Below are 20564 nucleotides of genomic sequence, written 5' to 3'. Positions count from 1 at the left end.
TCAAGTCTCCAGATAAACAGCTTGAATCTTCAGAAGACTACTTGCTTTATAACCCCTCCCCTGGACCCCTGCCACCCTGTCCTCCCACAAACCTCATTTGCTCACTGTGGAAGAATAGCACAGTGCACCACCACCCAGACTTCCCAAGCTCTTCTCTTGGTCTCTGCTGTAGCTACAGGAGCAACTCTTTATTCTCCTACAACAATTGCCTCTGCGATTGTCTTCCTTCTAACCCTTTCTTAAAAAGATAGGCTCTAAAAATCATGATCCAGCGGCTATTGCAATTTTACCTAGCCAGTGAATTTATTTATTTTAGATGATTTTTTGATATTATTGTCATTATCAATAAGACACCAACTAGAGCTGTCAGCCAGTGGGATCTAGTCTTAACTCATCTTTGGTGCTCACCAGTCAGAAAGCCCTAGTCACATGTGTTTATTTCCCCCAGCACTCTTCTCTCATTTCCTTCCTTTCCATCCTGAAATTTCCTCTTCTAATGGTGAAGAGCTGGTAAGTACAGACAAAACCAATGCCTCTTCCCGTGTCTCTATTCATTTCCTTCCTGTCCATCCCTATAACCTTAACTGTACATCCCTGGTTATTTTCAACATTGAGTTAATATCCTAGAATCAAACATTTGAGATATTCAGGTAATTCTGAGTACCGTATGCTACAGTTTGAATGTGTCTCCCAAAATTCATTTGTTGGAAACTTCATCTGCAATGCAGCAGTGTTGGGATGTGGGGCTTAGTGGTAGAGCCCTCATGAATGGCTTAGTGCTGCTATTAAAAGGGTTTGTGGAAGTGGGTTTTTCCTCTCCTGCTCTTTTGCCATGCGAGGACATAGCATTCCTCCCTTCCAGAGGACACAGCCTTCAAGGTGCCATCTTGAAAATAGAGAGATCAGGCCCTAACCTGATGGCACCTTGATCTTGGACTTCCCAGTCTCCAGAACTGTGAGAACTAAATATCTGTTCTTTATAAATTACTTCATGTCAGGAATTCTGTTATAGCAGTACAAAAAGACATCCTGCTTTTTGAGCCCACTAAGTGTTCATGGCTTTTCTCTTTCAAAATTTTATTGCTAAAATAAATACAGAGGTCAGTACTTTCCAATAATTCATGACATTGCATTTTCCTGTAAGAAATAGTAAAAGTTGGATTTTTATGCCCTTGAAAAAGAAATCTATCCTTGAGGAAGTCTGAAACTAAACATTTAACAACTTGAAAAATTAAATCACGGCTCTCTGACCAAACACTGGAAAGTTTTATACTGAAATTCAGATACTCTTTGCTTGTTTACTGGCAGGGACAAAGCCAAAATGTCAAGAAAGCTAGCATCTACCTTCTATCATGTCATTCTTTTTATTTCATTTTATGTATGAGTCTTTGAAATGTTTGTGTTTTTTAAAACCTTTTACTTTTTATTTCCTTCATTAAAATATTAGCTCTCTAAGGGCAGGCCATTGCCCTCATATTTACCACTAATTTGCTACTGCCCAGAGCAGCCTCTGACACACAGGACAACCTCAAAAAATACCAGTGGAATGAAAGAACAATGAAAGAAATGACTCTTCTGGTTTTACTCCAAAAGAAGTAGTTCTAATTTTTTTTTTTTTGAGATGGAGTCTTGCTCTGTCACCAGGCTGGAGTACAGTGGTGCAATCTTTGCTCACTGCAACCTCCGCCTCCTGGATTCAAGCTGTTCTTCCACGTCAGCCTCCCGAGTAGCTAGGGCCACAGGTGCGTGCCACCACACCCGGCTAATTTTTTTGTATATTTAGTAGAGACGGAGCTTCACCCTGTTGGCCAGGATGGTCTTGATCTCTTAACCTTGTGATCCGCCCGCCTCAGCCTCCCAAAGTGCTGGGATTACAGGCGTGAGCCACCGTGCCCGGCCAAGGCTTCCAATTTTTTTTAATGCTTAAAGAAAGCCAGATGGATGTACATACAGGATTTCCAATGTCATAAAAGTAACAAAATTAGCTTACTCTTCCAAGCTTTTATTTTATTAATATTTTTTGAATAATAACAATTATGAAACGCTTCATGAATTTTTGTGCCATCCTTGCGCAGGGGCCATGCTAATCTTCTCTGTATTGTTCCAATTTTAATCTATGTGCTGCTGAAACAAGCACCAAACTCTTAAAATTAGTTTAGGTTCAGAGTGAAGAGTTGAAGTTGCACAGACCCAAGCTGTTTTGGGACTATGTGGGACATTAAGGGCTACGTTTACTTGAACAAAATCTATGGGTGAGGCTTACCTGCTTTCTGCCAGTTTTCCTGGTACAACAGCTGATGTCAGAGGGTGGTCGGAGAAGGAGCTTGGAGCTGTTGGTAAGGAAGTTTTCATTACTTTCTTGCAGGCTCCTTTTACTTCTACTCTTCTATGACTCAAGGGTCATTCAATGCCAAATGAAATTCTCCCTCTGTGGTAACTGCTAGAAAGCCCAGTGATCGTCTGATTTCTAGTGACAACTGTTGGCCATATCCCCAGAAGGAGACAGGAGTTGTGTCTATTCGGAAATAATTTTCCATGGATCCATCACGTTTTTGTACCTCTTGTGAGCTGAGGTACTGAATGCTCTTATTCCAGACTATTTATTGGGTAGGCTAACTTGCAGTCCATTATAAAAGATTCAGATTCCCTAAGCTTGAGATTGCTCAGGTATGATGCAAACCTCCTGAGTTTGCTAACAGGGACCTGAGATGCTCCATAGGACTTCGGGGACAAGGGGAACCAACAGAACTTGAAGCATACCATTTGAGTAAAAACAACCTTTATCTTTGATTCAGGTGGTCTTCTGCCAGCATTCACGAAACAAAACTGGCAGGTAGCAAAAATCTGAAACTTTTCACTGTTCTTGATAGTTTCACATGTTCCATCCATGCCAGGGTCCCTTATTTTCTGCAAAATAAAAAAATTCTGACAAAGAATGCATATGGGACAGGGTGACCTTCAGTGGGAAGCAGAAGTGAAGCCCCAAGGTCATGGTGGGAGATCAGTGGTAATGAACAGAGGTATGTCATAGTGTAGGAAACAGATGAAATTCCCAGTGTGAAGGTAAGTCATTAGTGTTAAGAATAAAAATGCTAGTTCATTTCTCATTCACATACTGTTTGTTCACATAAGACGCTCCATGAATGTTATTGAATAAATGGATTTATATCCTTCTTCCTTCCAAAAATGGTTTGAAGAGGTTTCCAGTAAAAAACACAGATAACGAATTTATTCAAAGAAGAGTGGAAAGAGGTGATTCAGGACAAGAAGGGAAGAAGGACCCCAACCTCCCACCTCTACCACCCTGTCCTTCCATGAGTGAGAATTTTGTCAGGCACTTTAAAAAGTTCACCTACCTTAATCCTCAAAGGACCCTTAAGATAGCTCTTATTGTCTACTTTTTACAGATAAGGAAACTGCATAGAAGATAGGAAGAGCATCTGCGAGTATAAGATATGTACAGTATCTGTCTCCTATCTGCCTTTGCAAGGAAATGGCAGAGTCAGGATTTGAACTCAGGTTTATCTGGCTTCAAGGCACTACATGTTTTTTTTACAGGACACCACCTCGACAGTGTCAGCCCAAAACTAGACCAAGGACACTTGGGCCCACTGAGCTCAGGGCTTAGCCCCAAGTTTTCTGAAAGCATGCCAGAGAAAAGCTGGATAAAATGCTTTAGCAAAAAAGATGAGTGTCATTACTCATCTGACAATGGAAAGGACTGATCAGGAAGGGGGGAAAAAGAGAGTAGTGGCAGAACATAGAAAAGAGAGAAAAAAAGACTGAATTTTTTAATGGAGTGCAAAATAAGACATGTTTTTTACTTTTCTGAACCTCTTTAGAGACTACAATAATAATAATTCTTATGTGGTAAGTCCAATAAGCTAGAGTGATGTCTTATGAAATGTACCATCATACTAGCTTGTGATGCAGAATTTGCATCAGAAGAAAAGTATAAGATATTACCACCATGACTTGGCAAAACCAGTGTACTCTATTAATGTTAGCCACTTAGTTGCCGTAATTGTTTTGCAACACAGCACCCATTGCCTGGTTTCCCTGGGAGTTCTTGAAAGCTCTATTGAAAGGTTATATTTAAAGTGTAAGTTAGAGAGGGCTGTGAATGGAAAGAAAATCGTTTTTCTTTTGGTAAAAAAAATTGACTCTCCTTGGGACTATACACTAAGTTAGCTCAGTTATTTGATAGAACCAGTATCTTATTTTACATAGGGCAAAACATAGATCTAGAAATTTCAAGTTCACTGGTTGAAAGCGGAGGGTGTGCTTGAATGTGATTTGAAAGCAGTTTTAATTTTATGACACTTTATGGTGTGTGTGTGTGTGTGTGTGTGTGTGTGTGTGTGTGTTAATGATAACCTAATTTTATTGCCCCGGACTTAAAGATCTATGCCACCTGGAGAAACTACAGTTCATCCATTAGCATGTAAATGTGTTAAGAGTATTTCTGCTTGAATTTCTCCCCGAGAAGCCTTCCGCCTTTGTTCTGTACAGACTCACAGTCCCGACGCTGTTCTTAATATCCTGTTTTCATTTGTCAGCGCTGTTGTCCTTTTCATTGCCATGTTCCCATCGTTCCTTTTCTTTCATGTGGTGCTTTACAATAACAATTCAGAACAAAAGAGTCACTCCTCTTTCTGTTGCCTTTAAAAAAAAAAAAAGAAAGAAAAGAAAAGAAAAAAGACTTCTTCCCCTGACTGTAGAGCTTCAGTGATCAGGGGAAATGGTTAAAGCATGTTCTTCGTAATAGTTAACCAGGAGTTGTGAATAAAGCTTAGTTTTCCTTACTTTTTAAGATTGCAAGGCAGCTTCAGGGTATTGTGAACAAGAGGGTTTTGTGTGTGGCTGACTTTGAGGTTGAGAGAAAAAGAGATTTTCTTTGAGTAAAGGAGCCATCATATTTGAGAGAATTTCCCAAACTGCTCACACAATGGGAATCAGTTACTCTATAACATCGTCATTACCTCCATGAGTCACGAGACTAGCATTTGTTCTTGTCTTTGAACTTAAGCTTCCCAGTGTTCAGAGAACAATTGTGAAATGTCGCATTGCCATCATCAATAACTATTTTGCTCCTGGTGGATAATAATTGGGAAGGGGAGGCTGTGTACTTTCTCTGCCTTCTAGGAGAGTATTATATAAACAAAGTAAGAAAAAGTTTCCCCAAAGGCGAGCGTTTCTCCAGGGCACAATCTACTATGCTTGCTGCAGAAATCCCACTTGACTGGTCTGTCTTTCAGAGTATAGATCACTTGTGTCATTTTGCCCATTTTCAGGTAACCTTTTGCAGATATGAGCAGGCAGTTGTTATTTTTAAATAAACATTATCTACAGGTTTCTGTTTTTGCACTGAGGAAGGAATGTTTCTGTAATGCAGAAGGGCCACTATAACTGAGGGGTTTGTGAAGAGTGAATTCTATCCAGTCTCAAACAATTTTGAAAAGATGTTTTTGTATATGAATATGTGGACTTATGTATACATATACATTATATGTAACTACAAAAACTAATTCCATTATGGACATATATAGGACTTTATACAGACATATAAATAGTTCTGTGAATATACATAGAAATGCCTATCAAACTACAAATACATTTGAGGAAGCATTCAGGGACAGCAGTGTTAAATGCTTTTCATCTGTGGCTGATTTCACAGGAATTAGTAACTTCCATTTCTGCTACCACCGCACTGTTGGTCCACTCACCAGGAGGGTCGATTTAGACTTCTGCCAGGAGACCAAGTATAACTGGCTCTCACCATCTTCCTTCTCTGTCCAGGCTGCTATCATTGCCTTCAGAACCGAGTTCTTGCATGATGCCCGGTACAGCATAGACCTGGAAAACATCAGTCATTTTCAATATAATGTAAAATAGGTTCTGTGTGCCTTTAAAAGTAAATGTTTTATTTCTTAAACTGTAAAAGACATGAAATGTGTGAGACATTCAGATAGTGGGAAGTTTCATCTGGAAGTTGTGAGTTTATGCCCTTTAGGAGATTATAATATTTTTTTGTTTGTTTACCATTTTGTTTTGAGGGGTGGAGTAAATATTTCTTTCCTGATATTTCAACTTGAGATGTTCAGGCTAATTTTCCACTACAGTGCCAAAATAGGGAAAAGTTAGGCCTGTAGAATTTTGACAATTTAAATGTTGTTTTAACAAAAGCCATGTCTTGATGAAAAGTTCTTTAGAATTCTACTTGATGATCTATGTGTGTCTCCTCCGAGGACAATGAGAACTTCTTAAGGAAGTCATCTATATGTGAAATTGAGTAATCCTTTTATTCATTGTTAAAAGACAAATGAAGTTATAACTTGGAGAGACATAAGCCAAAAAAATCTGTGTTTGCATTTTTATGTCCTAACATGTGAAGCATGCTTTGATTTACTGTGAAGTGTTGCAATGGCAATAAAGTAGACGTTGAGACGTGCAAACTGGGCAGCCTGAGGAAGCAATTCTTGCCTCTCCTTCCCCTTTATCATGAATGTTCCTTAAACACCTTTGGTGGAGTCCAAATGTCTGGATTATGAATTGAATTGTACATTATTCTTTTTTTAAACACTTTCCTGATGATTTACTTTAGTTGCAGTTTCTTGTCTTACATAGTGATAAGCAACATCCTTCAAAGAACTGCAGTGCAGGACTTTTTTTTTTTTTTCTTTTAGGAAGACTATTTCCCCTTCTTCCTTTAGTCAATCAAATTTTAAATTTTAAAATCAAATTTTACTTTCCATTCTCAATTCACCCTTTCTTTGCCATTCTGGGGACTGAAATTTTAGACGCTCATCAGAGATTTGCTATTATATATATACTGTGTATATAATATTCAACATATGTATACACATATGATTTTTATATATGTTTGTACATAATATATGTATACATGTGTGTGTATGTGAAACCTGTGTGTATATACATATATATGTATATTTCATATGTACATATATTTTATCAGGATGATAGATTGCTATTTAGGTCGCTATTTTTAGAAGAAATAAATGACTGTTTTATTGTTTCTATACTGGAGATTGTTGTTGCTGATGTAACTTTGAAGAAAACTTCTTCCAGACATTACACGTTAATTCAGAAGATAAAGGTACAAAATAATGTGTATATTATTTTTTTTAATGAATGAGCCAGCATCCAGAGTATAATATGATTGTGTGCTCAGTAGGACACTGAGAGGCCCCAAAGGAAATGAGTCTAGTGCCTGTTCCCAACCCAAGGAGCTGGGCAGGACGGCTCCTGTTCGTGGCATGGAAAGCTGGCATCCAGCCTTCAACCACAGGACACTATCTCTGTCAGCCAAGCTGCTCCTGGTCTCTGTAAGGAATGAGAGTACAGATTCCATTGCTAAGTTATCATTTTTTTGGACCAGGCAGTGGGTGTTGAGCTGACCTGAGCTACCTTTTCATTCGGGTTCAGCTGAACATTGAGTAGGCCAGGGGATAGGGAAGTCGTGCCGGGGGCCATGGAAAAGGCAGTTGATTCTTCAACTCGGGCAACCCTGGCGGAGTGGATGAGGTGGAGCTGGCCTTCCTGGAATTGTTGGACCGATTTTCCTGTTGTGTTTCACTGTCGACGCACTCACAGGCACATAGGACCGCTCCAGCACTGCCTGCCACCCACCATCTGGTCTTGGTGGCCTGTCTGTCATTTTGTGGGTCCCCATCCTCTGCCTACAGCGATGTTTCTTCAAAAAGAACTAGTGTGCAGTCCATTGGTGGGTATTCAAGGTGATCTGTTTGTCAGAATCTAGAGAGGTGCTCAAAGAACTATTAAGGACCAATGTACTAATTCCTGTTTCTAACCTGTTTATGAGTCTTTCAATGGAACAAATAGGATTTCTGAAACTGTTGAGGGGCTTTCTTCACTATTAAAACAGAACAGGATAGGGCAGTTGTTTCTCAAGGAATCTGGGTTGTTCTTTTGCATTGCCATTTGTCTTTGTGCTTGTCTGCTTGTATAAATGAACCTCGTGAAGAAGTGTTTAAGTATTCTGTTAAGTAAATTTGGAAGACTAGGTTTCAATTAAAATAACCAGAAAGTATGACCCAGCTTCCATTTCCCCTTAATTTTGATCATTAAAGCCTTCATATCCCCACAGACATCTGCCGTGTTTCAAAGTGATTCTTTTCAGTAATGTTCATTCATTATTAATCAGGTTGCATGGTCAGATGAGTATGTGATTATTTTAAAGAATATCCTAGAGATCCAATTATTAAGAATGAGCATGTTTTAAGCAGATGTGAAAGTACAGAAAAGGTTTGGTTAACAGTTTAATTTGATTTGCATGAATTCCACCAGGTGGGTGTTTGGTGAAATTAAAAGCCTTTCCTGGTTCTCACTTCAAGTATCAGGTAAAAAAAAAAGTTAATTTCAGCACTTCTTAAAGAAGAAATGTCAAGTTATTCAAAATATCTATTGTATTAATTGTTTTAATACTTGAGGCTAGCATCTCAGTGCTCATCTGCTTGTCACTTTTTTTTTTTCAAACAGTCCCTCTGGTCCCCTACAATTTGCTTGGCAGAAATTCTTAGTTGTCTGTTACCGGTTGAGCAAATGAATTTGAATGTGCTGGCATTTGGAGGCTAAATGCAGTGATAGTTCAGAGTAACCATCTTTACCTATAAAATGTTACTGGATCACCTTTTTTCACCTGTTCTTACTTGATATATTATTTATACTGTTGTTTTTAAGAACCACTTCTCATTTGTACTGAAACAGCCTACATTATACTATAAATTTGCAGTATTTCAGAATGCAATTAAATCCAATTGGGTCTCCTCTCCTTTTTCCTTCAGTTCGTGGCCTTGTTTTACTGTGCCTTTACTGACCCACCCGCTTCTTAAATTGGCCAGAGTACTAATCAGTAAAATAGCATTTGGGTAGTATCTTTATTCGGTGGTTTTTATCACTCAAAGTCAAATACTAAACTGCATGATTGAATATACACATGTTGAGTGCTTGTATTATGTTATTCAAAATACTCTATGATGAATTCATCTTGGATGTGGCAGGCAGTTTTTATTGAGATTGTGTTAGATGCTTTTTTTTCTTTTAATCTGTGGTTTTATTTTTACTTTCTTAATGTTATCCATTTGTTATTTTTTTTTAATTTATTTATTTTACTTTAGGCGCATACCATACCTGGCATTTCTCCCCATGTTATCTCTCCCACCCTCCCCTCCCTCCCCACCCCTCACTGTCTCTCCCCTACCCACCCCCCAACTGTCCCCAGTGTCTGATGTTCCTCTCCCTGAGTCCACGTGTTCTCATTGTTCAACACCCACCTATGAGTGAGAACATACGGTGTTTGGCTTTCTGTTCTTGTGTCAGTTTGCTGAAAATTATGCTTATTTAAGATGAGAGCAAGTCCCTTATGAGTTGGGTCCCTGTTACAATCTGCGTCCCAAACTCAGGTTGATTTCCAGTGTTTTACAGTTCAGTAGTTTTGAGTCCTCTGAAAGTCTGTATTTCTCCTGGTCCAAGATAGAAACATCATTCTGCAGTTTTTAAAAATTATTTCATCTATAGTTCTATAATGCAGATAATCTCACAGCAAAAATTCAAATAGCAACAAATCAACTGAATCTTAATTACCCAGCTAAGCAAGGGATAGCAGGAGTGGACAATCAAGTAAATTGATTTGATTTTGTTTCTGAAATTTAGGACTCTCAAATAATTCGATTTATTGGTACATTTTCAATGCTATTTGTTGTTTGAAATACTTATCGGAGCTTCCTGTTCTGAAACCATTTTCGTGTGGCTTGGTGTAACATCGTACAATTTTAACAGTGTGTTTGTCATCTCAGTTATGTTTTGGTAAATTTAACAATAAACTTTTTCTCTATAGTCCAGAGCATATTTGGAAAAGAACTGGAGGAAGCGCCCTGGGAATCATCTGGGCAGTGGCTGAGAGCCACCTGGTATTAACAATTAATCAAATTAATCACAGGCCGCCCAGTGTTGGCATCCAAGTTTATTCCTTGGTCTAGTGACTCACAAATTTCCCTGGTAGTGAAGGCTTTAGAGTTGTACATAGTGAGAGGCTGAAAGTAAAATTATTGATGGAATTGATAGAATTGCACGTTCTTTATTATATACTCCAAATTAGAAAAATAATTGTATTTCATGAAGTGTGCAGACATAACCTAGAATACTTGTAGGAAAGCATTGAGACGTGGGTTTACCTTATGATTAAAAATGTCAATGCCCCCATTAAGAGAAATTTGGGATAAAAAATTATAGATGATGTGCTGATGATAGGCTATCTCCTTATTCTAATGGATAAGTGAGCTCTCAGAATGCATTTGGTCTGGAGACTCCTAATTCCTGGTCGGTTCTTGAATACACAAGTGAAACTTCTATATCCTTGGCATTCTGAACCAGAAGGCCTGCCCATTGAATTTGACTATGGATTAAACCTGGCAATGCATGCTATCTTCGCAGGGATCCTAGGTGTTCCTTCAAGGTGCAGGTTATCTTGATTGTGTCATAGCAGAGGTCAGGAGAGACTACAAAGAATAAAGTTGTGAAATTCTAAAAAAAATAAAAAATAAAGATGAGCTAGCCAGCAGGATGGTGGCAAGGGTTGCGACAGTATAGGCTGGAGGTTAAATGCCATGTGTGAATGGACTCACCAGGTCAATATTTTTGCCTCTTACTTCAGAGGAGGGAGCAAAAAAGATGAATCTATGCCCTTGGTCTGCAACAATAATTCATAAGGGCACCTATCCTGAGATCCCCCATTTCCCTTCTCAAGCCCAAACTCTAAAACCGAGGAAGTCCCTAGGTCCTTCCTCTTCCACTGGGAATTTTCTCCTTCAAGATGTTTCCTCTCATATCCTGTACCTTGGACAAAAGAAAGTCTAACTCTCTCCAGGAAAGTCCTCCTCCTGGGATGAGTGCTTTCTCAGGATGAAGATACCTGGAGACCAGAGGGAGCAAGGGGCCACCTGCTCAGGCAACTAGATCAGCCAGATCACCTTAGCCATCACCTGGGTACCAAGGTCCCATCATTCTTACAGTCCTCACAGCTAGCTTTCCATCTTTCTGTTGATTAATTTTCCTTAGCCCCAAAAGTCACACGCCTCTTACATCCAGTTTTTATCATGGAGAATGTCAAGGGAGTTGGTTATTTGTCTCAGGCCACACATTCATAACTGGCCTCAAATTTAGACTGTGAATGTTATCTCCATATGAGGTTTGTGTTTGTGTGTCAGCCTGCACACATGCACCTATGTTCCTGTGTCAACTCCAGAGTGAATCCAGCCATACTGAAAGAATGAGATGAATCCTATAACTTTAAACCCAGGTCCTATTGCTGACTATTCAGTTGTGTACTAAGAAATAATATTATAAAATAAATATTTTATTTTGTGAATAGGACCATTATATCACTTTGTGTTTTTCAGTTAAAGGGGTTGATTTGCTGAATGTAAAAATCAAGACATGTCAAACTATTTAGAGCCATTTTTTAAAATAATTCCTCTTTGTTGAATATGAAGTCACCAAATCTAACAGTGGCTAGGCTCTTTGAGCCTTGTAGGAGGTTCTACTCTCATCTTAAAACAAAACAAAACATAAAACCCTGAAATCAAAGAAAACAAACATGAAACCAGAAACACATAGGAAAAATGATTTGTGCTAGGAAGAAAAAAAAGGCAATTGCTAAAAGCATGAAATGGTTCCATTTACTGGGTCCCTGGTATAGGCCAGGGAATGATTGGGAATAAAATTGAAAGCATAGTTTGGGAGAAGCTGGAGCGAGGCTTGCAAAGGAGACAAAGTGACCACATTCATACTTCAGGGAGCTGCTTAATGTTTTGTGCCTTTGAAAGGAGTGACAGAAAAAAGTAGTGGTGCCAGAAGGACATTACAAACATCCAGCTGAAGGAGAAAAGATTTGAGATGAGAATCAAATTAGGAGGATTTTTTGGTAATGGTCCAGGAATATAGCAAAGAGAGTCTGCATCAACACAGGGGCAGTGGGAACAGAGGGAAGGAAACCAGTGCAAAGAGTTCCTGAGGATTGACACGTGTATGTCTTAGCTAATGATTTGGATTTGGGGGAGAGAGGGTATATTCATTTCCTACTGATGCTGTAACAGGTTAGCACAAACCCGATGGCTTTAAACAATGCAGATTCATTATCTTACATTTCTAGAGTCAGAAGTCTGACACAGGTCTCACTGGGCTATAAGTAAGGTATCTTTAGGGCCGCATTCCTTTTTGAGGGCCTTGGGAAGAATTCATTTCCTTGCCTTTTCTAGCTTCTAGCAGCTGCCTGCATTCCTTGGCTCGTGGCCCCTTCCTCCATCTTCAATGCCAGATATGACTGGTTGACTCTTTGTCATATCTTATCATTTTGACTCTAACTCTTCTTCCTGCCACTTCCACATTTTAAAAGCCTGTGATTCGTTTGGATCCACCTAGATGATCCATGCTACTCTTATCATCTCAAGGTCAGCTGCTTAGCAATATTAATTATATCAGCAACATTCAGTCCCCTTTGCTCTATAACCTAAAATATTCACAAGCTCTGAGAAGGAGGCTGTGGACATCTTTGAGAGCCATTATTCTGCCAACCCCCAAAGAGGGATGAGTAGAAACTGTGATGTCTGCCTTCTGGTGACCAGGAGGATGGAAGTGCTGTGAGGAGCCACCAGGAGCCCTGTAGAGAAGACAAAGACAGTCTTGTGAGGGAAGAGGATAAATCCCACATGATACGCATTTCAAGTCTGAGGCACTTGCAGTACATGAAGCAAAGAACTGTCAGTGCTAGACTGGTTCCAGAAAGGGATGGCATTTTTGGATAGAAGCCTAGCAGTCATTCTCAGAGAGGCAGTACATGAAACAAACAAAAAATTGGATGACTCTTTCAAAGGCCGCATACACCATGAGAAAACACCTAGGCTTTGATTAGCAAGAGGTAGAAGTCAGCAGTGGTTAGGCAGAGGAAAACTAGAAAAGTACAATTGCAGTGACATGCAGTGCTGTGGTTGGTTTGTCCCTACCAAAACTCATGTTGAAATTTAATCCCCAATGTGGTGGTATTGGCAGGTGGGCCTTTGTGGAAGATGTCTGGGTCATGAGGATAGATCCCGCACAAATGGCTTGATGCCCTTCTTGAGATAGTCAGTTCTTGCTCTCATGGAGACTAGATTGGTTCTCACAGGAGTGGATTAGTTCCCACGAGAGTGGAGTTGTTATAAAGCAAAGTTCCTTCTCTTGAGCAGATGCCAGTACAATGCTTCTTGTACTTCCCAGCCTGCAGAGCCACAAGCTAAATAAACCTCTTTTCTTTATAAATTGCCCAGCCTCGGGTATTCTGTTATAGCAACACAAAATGGACTAAGATACACATAATGAGAGAGAAAAGGAAAGGAAGAAGAGGGAGGTGTGAAAACATTTATATTATTATTTTCCATCAAAACGTCTATTTATTAATTTTCCACTTTATAGAAGTACCTTTTTCATAAGTCTTGAACCCATAAGAAAGTTTCTTCAAAACATGTATCCAATGTGTCCCACAATCGGGGCTTCACTGTAATCTGTCACTAAAGACTCTCCTGCCAAGGGGAGTGATTAGAGTGAGTGCTAGAGGGACTGACTGTAGGGAACATCTGTGAAAACTCACCCTTGAATACACAGACAGCTAATAAGTAGCAGAACTGCAGAATGTCTTAGATTGTCCAGTCACCCATCTAGCTCTCTCCCCTTTTGTTCATTATTCTGTGTCCTGTTCTAGATGTCTGAACCATGGACAGGCAGAGGTGTGAGCTGAGATTTGTTGCCATTTCCAGTTTGTTGCAAGGGACTCCCAAGATTATCTAGATCCTCTCTGAATGAGAACCAATCTGCCCATTCACAAAAATGTTAAATATGCATGTGTGATTTCCTTTTATTGAAGTAAAGACAAATAAGCTTTTTTTTTGAGGCATGGAAATTACATTATGACTTAATAAAAGGCAAAAGTTGCTATTTTATGATATAGGGGGGTTTTGTTGGTGTGTGTTTGTTTTGTTTTGAGACAGTCTCGCTCTGTCGCACAGGCTGGAGTGCAGTGGTGTGATGTCAGCTCACTGCAACCTCCGCCTCCCAGGTTCACAAGTGATTCTACTGTCTCAGACTCCTGAATAGCTGGAATCACAGGTGCATGGCACCACACCCAGCTAATTTTTTGTAATTTTAGTAAAGATGGGACGTTTCACCATGTTGGCTAGACTGGTCTGGAATTCCTGACCTCAAGTGATCCACCCACCTCAGCCACCCAAAGTGCTGGGATTACAGGTGTGAGCCACTGTGCCTGGCCTAATATTGTTTCTATATATATATATATATATATATATATATATATATATGAAAAGTCAAATGAAAGATAAAATTTTGCATAAAATTCCCAGCCCCTACCACTATCTGCTTGGTGAATCCCTGTTCATCTTGTAAAACCCACTTCATACTTTACCTCCTTCAGGAAGCTTCTCCTTGTCTCCTCTCTTCCTATATAGAGTTGATTATTCCCTGTCTGTCTTTAGCATGCATCTTTTTGTATGCTGCATTACAGTTTGTTCATTTTGTTTTTCTTGAGATGGGCTCACTCTGTTGCCCAGGCTGTAGTGCTTTGGCATGATCGCAGTTCATTGCAGCCTCAGCCTTTCATGCTCAAGCCTCAGCCTCCCAAGTAGCTGGGACCACAGCATGTGCCACCATTCCTGGATAATTTTTTCTTTTTTTGGTAGAGATAGAGTCTCACTATGTTGCCCAGGCTGGTTTCAAACTCCTGGGGTCAAGAGATCATCCCACTTTGGCCTCCCAAAGTTCTGGTATTACAGGCATGAGCCACCACACCTGGCCTTTTTCATATTTTCTCTCCCTGAATGAACCATAAGATCATGGAGACAGGGGCCAGGTGTTACCAGTACTTGTCTCAGGACCGAGTACATAGAAGAACTTAAATATTTGGTGAAAGATTGAATGGCAAAATAAATAAATAAATAAATAAATGGCATTTTAATTTCTGCAAAAAGATATTTTAAAGAAAGCTAGAAAATAAACCATACTAAGTTTCTTTTGGAAGAAGGAACGGGATGAGTACAAATAAGATACTGTTGAGTCATTTAACAAAAATGATATCTATGTCATTGTAAAATCTGGGTAAATGTGGAAAAAATGGGATCCACTATAGATATCAAACCAAAACCCTTTCCTTTTTGGTAGCATAGAGGTAAAAGATTTAGAAAATCGGCTGAATTTCACCTACCACAGCTGAGTATTTTGCCATCACCTAATACAATTAACCATTTACAGTGTAGACACTTGCATAAAGCACTATGGCAATAAAAGAAAAGATCTGGTTCTGAGTAGCTACTATTAAATCATTCTTACATGAGTTGCCCCTAAGCACTCGAGTCACATAATTTCCGCTGATGTCAGGTTGAAAGCCCATTGCATATCATTTCTCATTAGCACTGAAAACTTGTACGTGCTTGTCCATGTCTTGCTCCACCATCCTTGCCGCTCTTACCCACACAACATTTTATTTATACCTCTCTGAGAATGATTTTCATTTATATTCTGGTTATCTGTATATGCCTCTATCTTCTAATACATGGCTTAACAAAATAAGATCTGCAGGACAATGCTGGCCTGTGACCTGTTTTTCTAAATACAGCTGTGTTGGAACACAGCTGTACTCATTTCTTTATGTATAGTGTCTGATTGTTTTTGCCCTACAGTGGTGGATTTGAGTAGCTGCAACAGGGCCCCTTTGGCTCACAAAGCCAAAAATGTCTACTATTTTGCCCATTATAGAAAAAGTTTGCTGACCTCTGTTCTAATATATCGAGACATCCTTAAAGGCAGGGCTATATTTGATTCTTTTTGATTTTAGCTGCAAAATCAGTGCATTTAATGGAATCAACGACTATTTGAGTCATTTTATATTCTGGGCACTGTTCTAGGTGCTGGTGGTACATCCCTCAAAGAGCAAAGCAAAATCTCTGCTTTGACTGAGCTTATATTCTAGTGTTGAGGACAGTGGGGAAAGATGGAGCAATAAACAAAAGAATATGTCAGTGATAAATGTTATAAAGAAAAATAAACCGAGATGCGGGAAGAATTGCCACAATGGGTAGGTGATATGGTAGTAGAAGGGGAATTGGTTTTATGTTGATTCAGAGAGAAGGTGACACTGGAGCAGAGGGTCATGTGGATTCTGAAGACCTTGCAGGGGTGAGCGGGGTTGGGATGTGCTTGGCATGTTTGAGGAGTCAGAATGAGGCCATGTGCCCAGAGCAGAGGGAGCAGTGAATAGTGTGGGAGGAAGTGAGCTCACTGTCTGAGTCTGTGTTTTCTGGGGCTGGTTTACTCTGGTGAATTTCTCTCTGGGTGAGATGGAAAGCCCTTATAGGGCAGAGCAGAGGAGAGGCATGTTCTGTCATGTTTTAACAGGCTCTCTGGGCTCTGAGTGGAGGCCAGGCTATAGGGGGAAGAGCAAGAGTGAACAGAATCCAGGAGATCATTTAGAAAGGTCTTATGATAGTCCACATGAGAGATGATGCTGGCTTGGCCCATGATAATAGAGATAAAGATTCTGGCTTCTTCAGCTACTTCAGTACCTGGCACACAGTAAACATCTATTAAAGAAATGAATAAAATGTCAGCATTTCCTCTGAGGTCCCCCAGCGGAAATCCTTTCTAGAAATTCTCATCACACCTCTCTGGGATGGAATCCTGGCACCTGCATTAAAAATACAGTCATCATAGCACTCCAGACCTAATTTGATGCTTATCCTTCTGTTGAGATTCAGTGGTAGGCATTCTTGTTTTATCTGAGAACAAAGCAGACCATAAAGGGCTACATTTTTTCTTTAATTTATATGCTTCTGACGAGAAGGTAGAAGAACTTTGATTTGAAGATAACTCTACATTTTTCTATGATTAACCAAAATAATTATTAATCAGTAAAAACATTTCCATTTCTTCTGAGCCATCTATAGGAAGAGGTGGCTGAGACCAAGTGGGGATGATATGTTTCTTATAACAGCAACCCTAGGGTTTCCATTGCAAGTTGTAGAAAGATGTGCAAGCTTTAATATTTCAAGTCACAGTTGCTCTTTTATTCTTTCCTATGTAGTAAATGTTAGTGAATGGTTGAGGATTTTTTAAGGTGCCAGGCTTTTATGGAGCCAGTAGCTCTTTAATTTTTAACAGGCTCAGGACAAACTTTATACTTTTAATGATCAGTTACCATTCAGTTGGTAGCAAGATGAGCATTAATTTCACCAAAACACCGCATGATATTTCTGAAGGATGTTATTTCAGAAGGGGTCAGAGTATTCGAGAAACCATGAATTTTGTAAATAAGTGGAGGTGTGAATACAAGCGACTGATTGTCAGAATCACTAAACATAGCTTTGGATGTGAAACCTTCCCATAAATCCGGCTGAGAACACCCAACCCCCCACCCCCGTGGGTGATTTGAACCTCCTGACTACTGGGTGAACTGCACTCTTCTCCCACAGCCTGCAGTGGGTTGCATCTAATATTCCCATCACTGTTCCACAGACCTCTGCTAATGGTCTTGAAAGGGAGAAGGTTCAAAGCAGCTTCATTCCCAGGCCTGCTAATGAGCATGAGGCCTCTTCACCCTTAATGAACTGGGGTTTGTGTGGAATTCTTCCCACTATCCTTTTTGATGGGAAGGCAGACGAGAGTTCACAAAAGCACTCAAGTCTTTATGGCGTGGGGAGCAGACAGCTGGGCCACCCTCAGGTGGCCTGGAGGGGAGCAACAAAGCTAGCAGAGATTATACCCAGGCCAACACAACTCAAGAGTGTGAGGCTGGACCTCCTGCCAGTCTGGCCTGTTGCTGGAAACAGTGACAAGCCCGTGATGGGAGTTTTTTGGCTAAAGGGGTGCCTCAGCAGTTTTGTAAGCCTCCTTAAATTGCTTTCTCAACTGTAATCGTTATGCTCATAAACATAAGTTATCAAATGAACATGATAACCACCCAAATTCTTGTTCTAATTAACTAAATTGTTGCTCTAAATATTAGTCATTGGTACCTAAACTTACTGCAGCCACTGAAAAAGCCCCCAGATATTTTTATCTGCTTCTCTCTGCCCACCCACGTCCCACTGCCGGATTAAACAATGGAATTATTCAGAAGCATAATGAATACACACCAAAAATATTGCCTCTATCACAGTCATCTTTGTGAAAGTCAATGTTTTTTCTTAGGAATGTATTTTGTAAAATGACATCCCATGCTTAAACATGATCATCTCTGCTGAAATCCATGCATTTGATTTCATGTATATTTTATGGCTATTTCTGTAGTTACTGCCTTCCTAGTGTTCCGAAACCTGGTTTGGTATTGCAGAATAAAAGTCCTTAAACCTCATATACATTAATATGTAAGTTTATAAATTCAAATTTATAAAAGACTAGTTTTTTTAATGAATATTTCTGCATTTTCATTTTCTGTGCAAGGTAAAACCTGACTGTGACACAATAAGATTATTGTGATTAAATACAAATTATGGAAATTACAGTTTCAATTACTTTCCAGTTTTCAATGAGGCCTTTCAAAAAACAAAATTGCAAAAAAAAAAAAAAATTGCAAACTTTCAGTTCCTGAACTTTGAGAAAATGTTAACTGGTGTATGATGGCTCAGGACGCTTTTACCCCTTCTTTCCCCAATGAATAGAAAGAGAATTATTTGGAATGTACACACACTTACCCTTTCATGACCTGTGTTTGGAATTATTCTGAGATGCATTCAAAGCTGACAGCCCGCCATGGTAGACCCCCCTGTGCCTAATCAAATCTTACGTTCTTGTTTCCAGATAGCTGATCAGCTTCCTTGGGTTTTGCTGATGACACAAGAGAGCTTTGCCTGAAGATGGAAACACTGGAGTCAGAGCTGACCTGTCCTATTTGTCTGGAGCTCTTTGAGGACCCTCTCCTACTGCCCTGCGCACACAGCCTCTGCTTCAACTGCGCCCACCGCATCCTAGTATCACACTGTGCTACCAACGAGTCTGTGGAGTCCATCACCGCCTTCCAGTGCCCCACCTGCCGGCATGTCATCACCCTCAGCCAGCGAGGTCTAGACGGGCTGAAGCGCAACGTCACTCTACAGAACATCATCGACAGGTTCCAGAAAGCATCAGTGAGCGGGCCCAACTCTCCCAGCGAGACCCGTCGGGAGCGGGCCTTTGACGCCAACACCATGACCTCAGCCGAGAAGGTCCTCTGCCAGTTTTGTGACCAGGATCCTGCCCAGGACGCTGTGAAGACCTGTGTCACTTGCGAAGTATCCTACTGTGATGAGTGCCTGAAAGCCACTCACCCGAATAAGAAGCCCTTTACAGGCCATCGTCTGATTGAGCCAATTCCGGACTCACACATCCGGGGGCTGATGTGCTTGGAGCACGAGGATGAGAAGGTGAATATGTACTGCGTGACCGATGACCAGTTAATCTGTGCCTTGTGTAAACTGGTTGGGCGGCACCGCGATCATCAGGTGGCAGCTTTGAGTGAGCGCTATGACAAATTGAAGGTTAGTCCCATCCGCCTTAAGCCAACCCCTTTCTGCCAGAAAATGTCCTGGAAATAAAAAGTGTATTCACTCCTAGCTACATGGCAGGTGAAGGTTTTCTCCTCACCTTTGTTATCTGATTAGTTTTAACATGTTTTTGGCAGCCTATAAATGTTACACAATAAGGGTATCTTGTAAAAGTTGACTGCTGCTTGTAATTTTAGCGTTGTCAAGGTGAGGGCACATTCTAAAAATCTGGATCATTTTCAATCCATGCAGTTTTTCTGGATCATTTTCAATTTTTACCGTTCTTGCAAAGAGAGTGCTGCCTTTCTCTGAGAGAGAGAGACAGAGAGAGAGAGAGACAGAGACAGAGAGAGACAGAATGACAGATAAAATCTCGGTTTGGGCATTTGGGGAACATTTACTTTTCTCACTCATCTGGGAAAACTAATTCACTCTCATTGTACCTGTATCTAGTTACTGCACAAACAAAAAAATAGAAGGAGGAATGTCTGTAGCAAATGTGGGATTTTAGAGGACACGTGACCTTTTATTCCTTGTGTAAATGATATCCAGCTTATTGGTGAAATGCAGTGCTCTGGCAATCTTAGGTTTCATGAAAGAATTCCTTTTCGTGTTGGCTCTTTATTCAGCAAGGTTACTGTTTGAACTTCATTTTTTGCCTGAAATTATTAACCTAACTCCAGATTGGGGGATAATGAATATGACTATATATGAAATAAAAGAATCACTCTCTAGTCAGAGCGTGGTGGCTTACGCCTGTAATCCCAGCATTTTGGGAGGTTGAGGCAGGCAGATCATTTGAGGTCGGGAATTCAAGACCAGTCTGGCCAACATGGCAGAACCCTGTGTCTACTAAAAATACAAAAATTAGCTGGGTGCAGTGGTGGGTGCCTGTAATCCCAGCTACTCAGGAGGCTGAGGCAGAAAAATCACTTGAACCTGGGAGGTGGAGGTTGCGGTGCCCCA

The 20564-nt window shown here is 40.2% G+C and overlaps 1 protein-coding gene and 1 non-coding gene across 7 annotated transcripts in view; one reads left to right on the top strand and one right to left on the bottom strand.

Moving 5' to 3' along the window:
* Nucleotides 1-20564, top strand: part of MID1 (midline 1) — a 371641-nt gene that overhangs the window by 219588 nt on the left and 131489 nt on the right. For 4 of the 6 annotated variants that reach the window (XM_017509924.2, XM_037731852.1, XM_037731853.1 and 1 more), the window contains exon 2: nt 18877-19592. In XM_017509924.2, coding sequence (XP_017365413.1) covers nt 18933-19592 — 660 coding nt within the window. In that variant the 5' untranslated portion in view covers nt 18877-18932. Of the gene's footprint in view, nt 1-7578; nt 7745-18876; nt 19593-20564 lie in introns of those variants that run through there. The other 2 variants (XM_017509923.2, XM_017509925.2) reach the window with 2 other exon arrangements.
* On the bottom strand, nt 2031-2137 carry LOC119468417. Its single transcript, XR_005197090.1, has one exon. It is a non-coding gene; the product is annotated as a U6 spliceosomal RNA (small nuclear RNA).

Source organism: Cebus imitator, unplaced genomic scaffold (assembly GCF_001604975.1).
Source record: "Cebus imitator isolate Cc_AM_T3 unplaced genomic scaffold, Cebus_imitator-1.0 Scaffold426, whole genome shotgun sequence".
Taxonomy (NCBI): domain Eukaryota; kingdom Metazoa; phylum Chordata; class Mammalia; order Primates; family Cebidae; genus Cebus; species Cebus imitator.
Note: the sequence above shows the minus strand (reverse complement) of the source record. Positions and strands in the feature narration are given on the sequence as shown.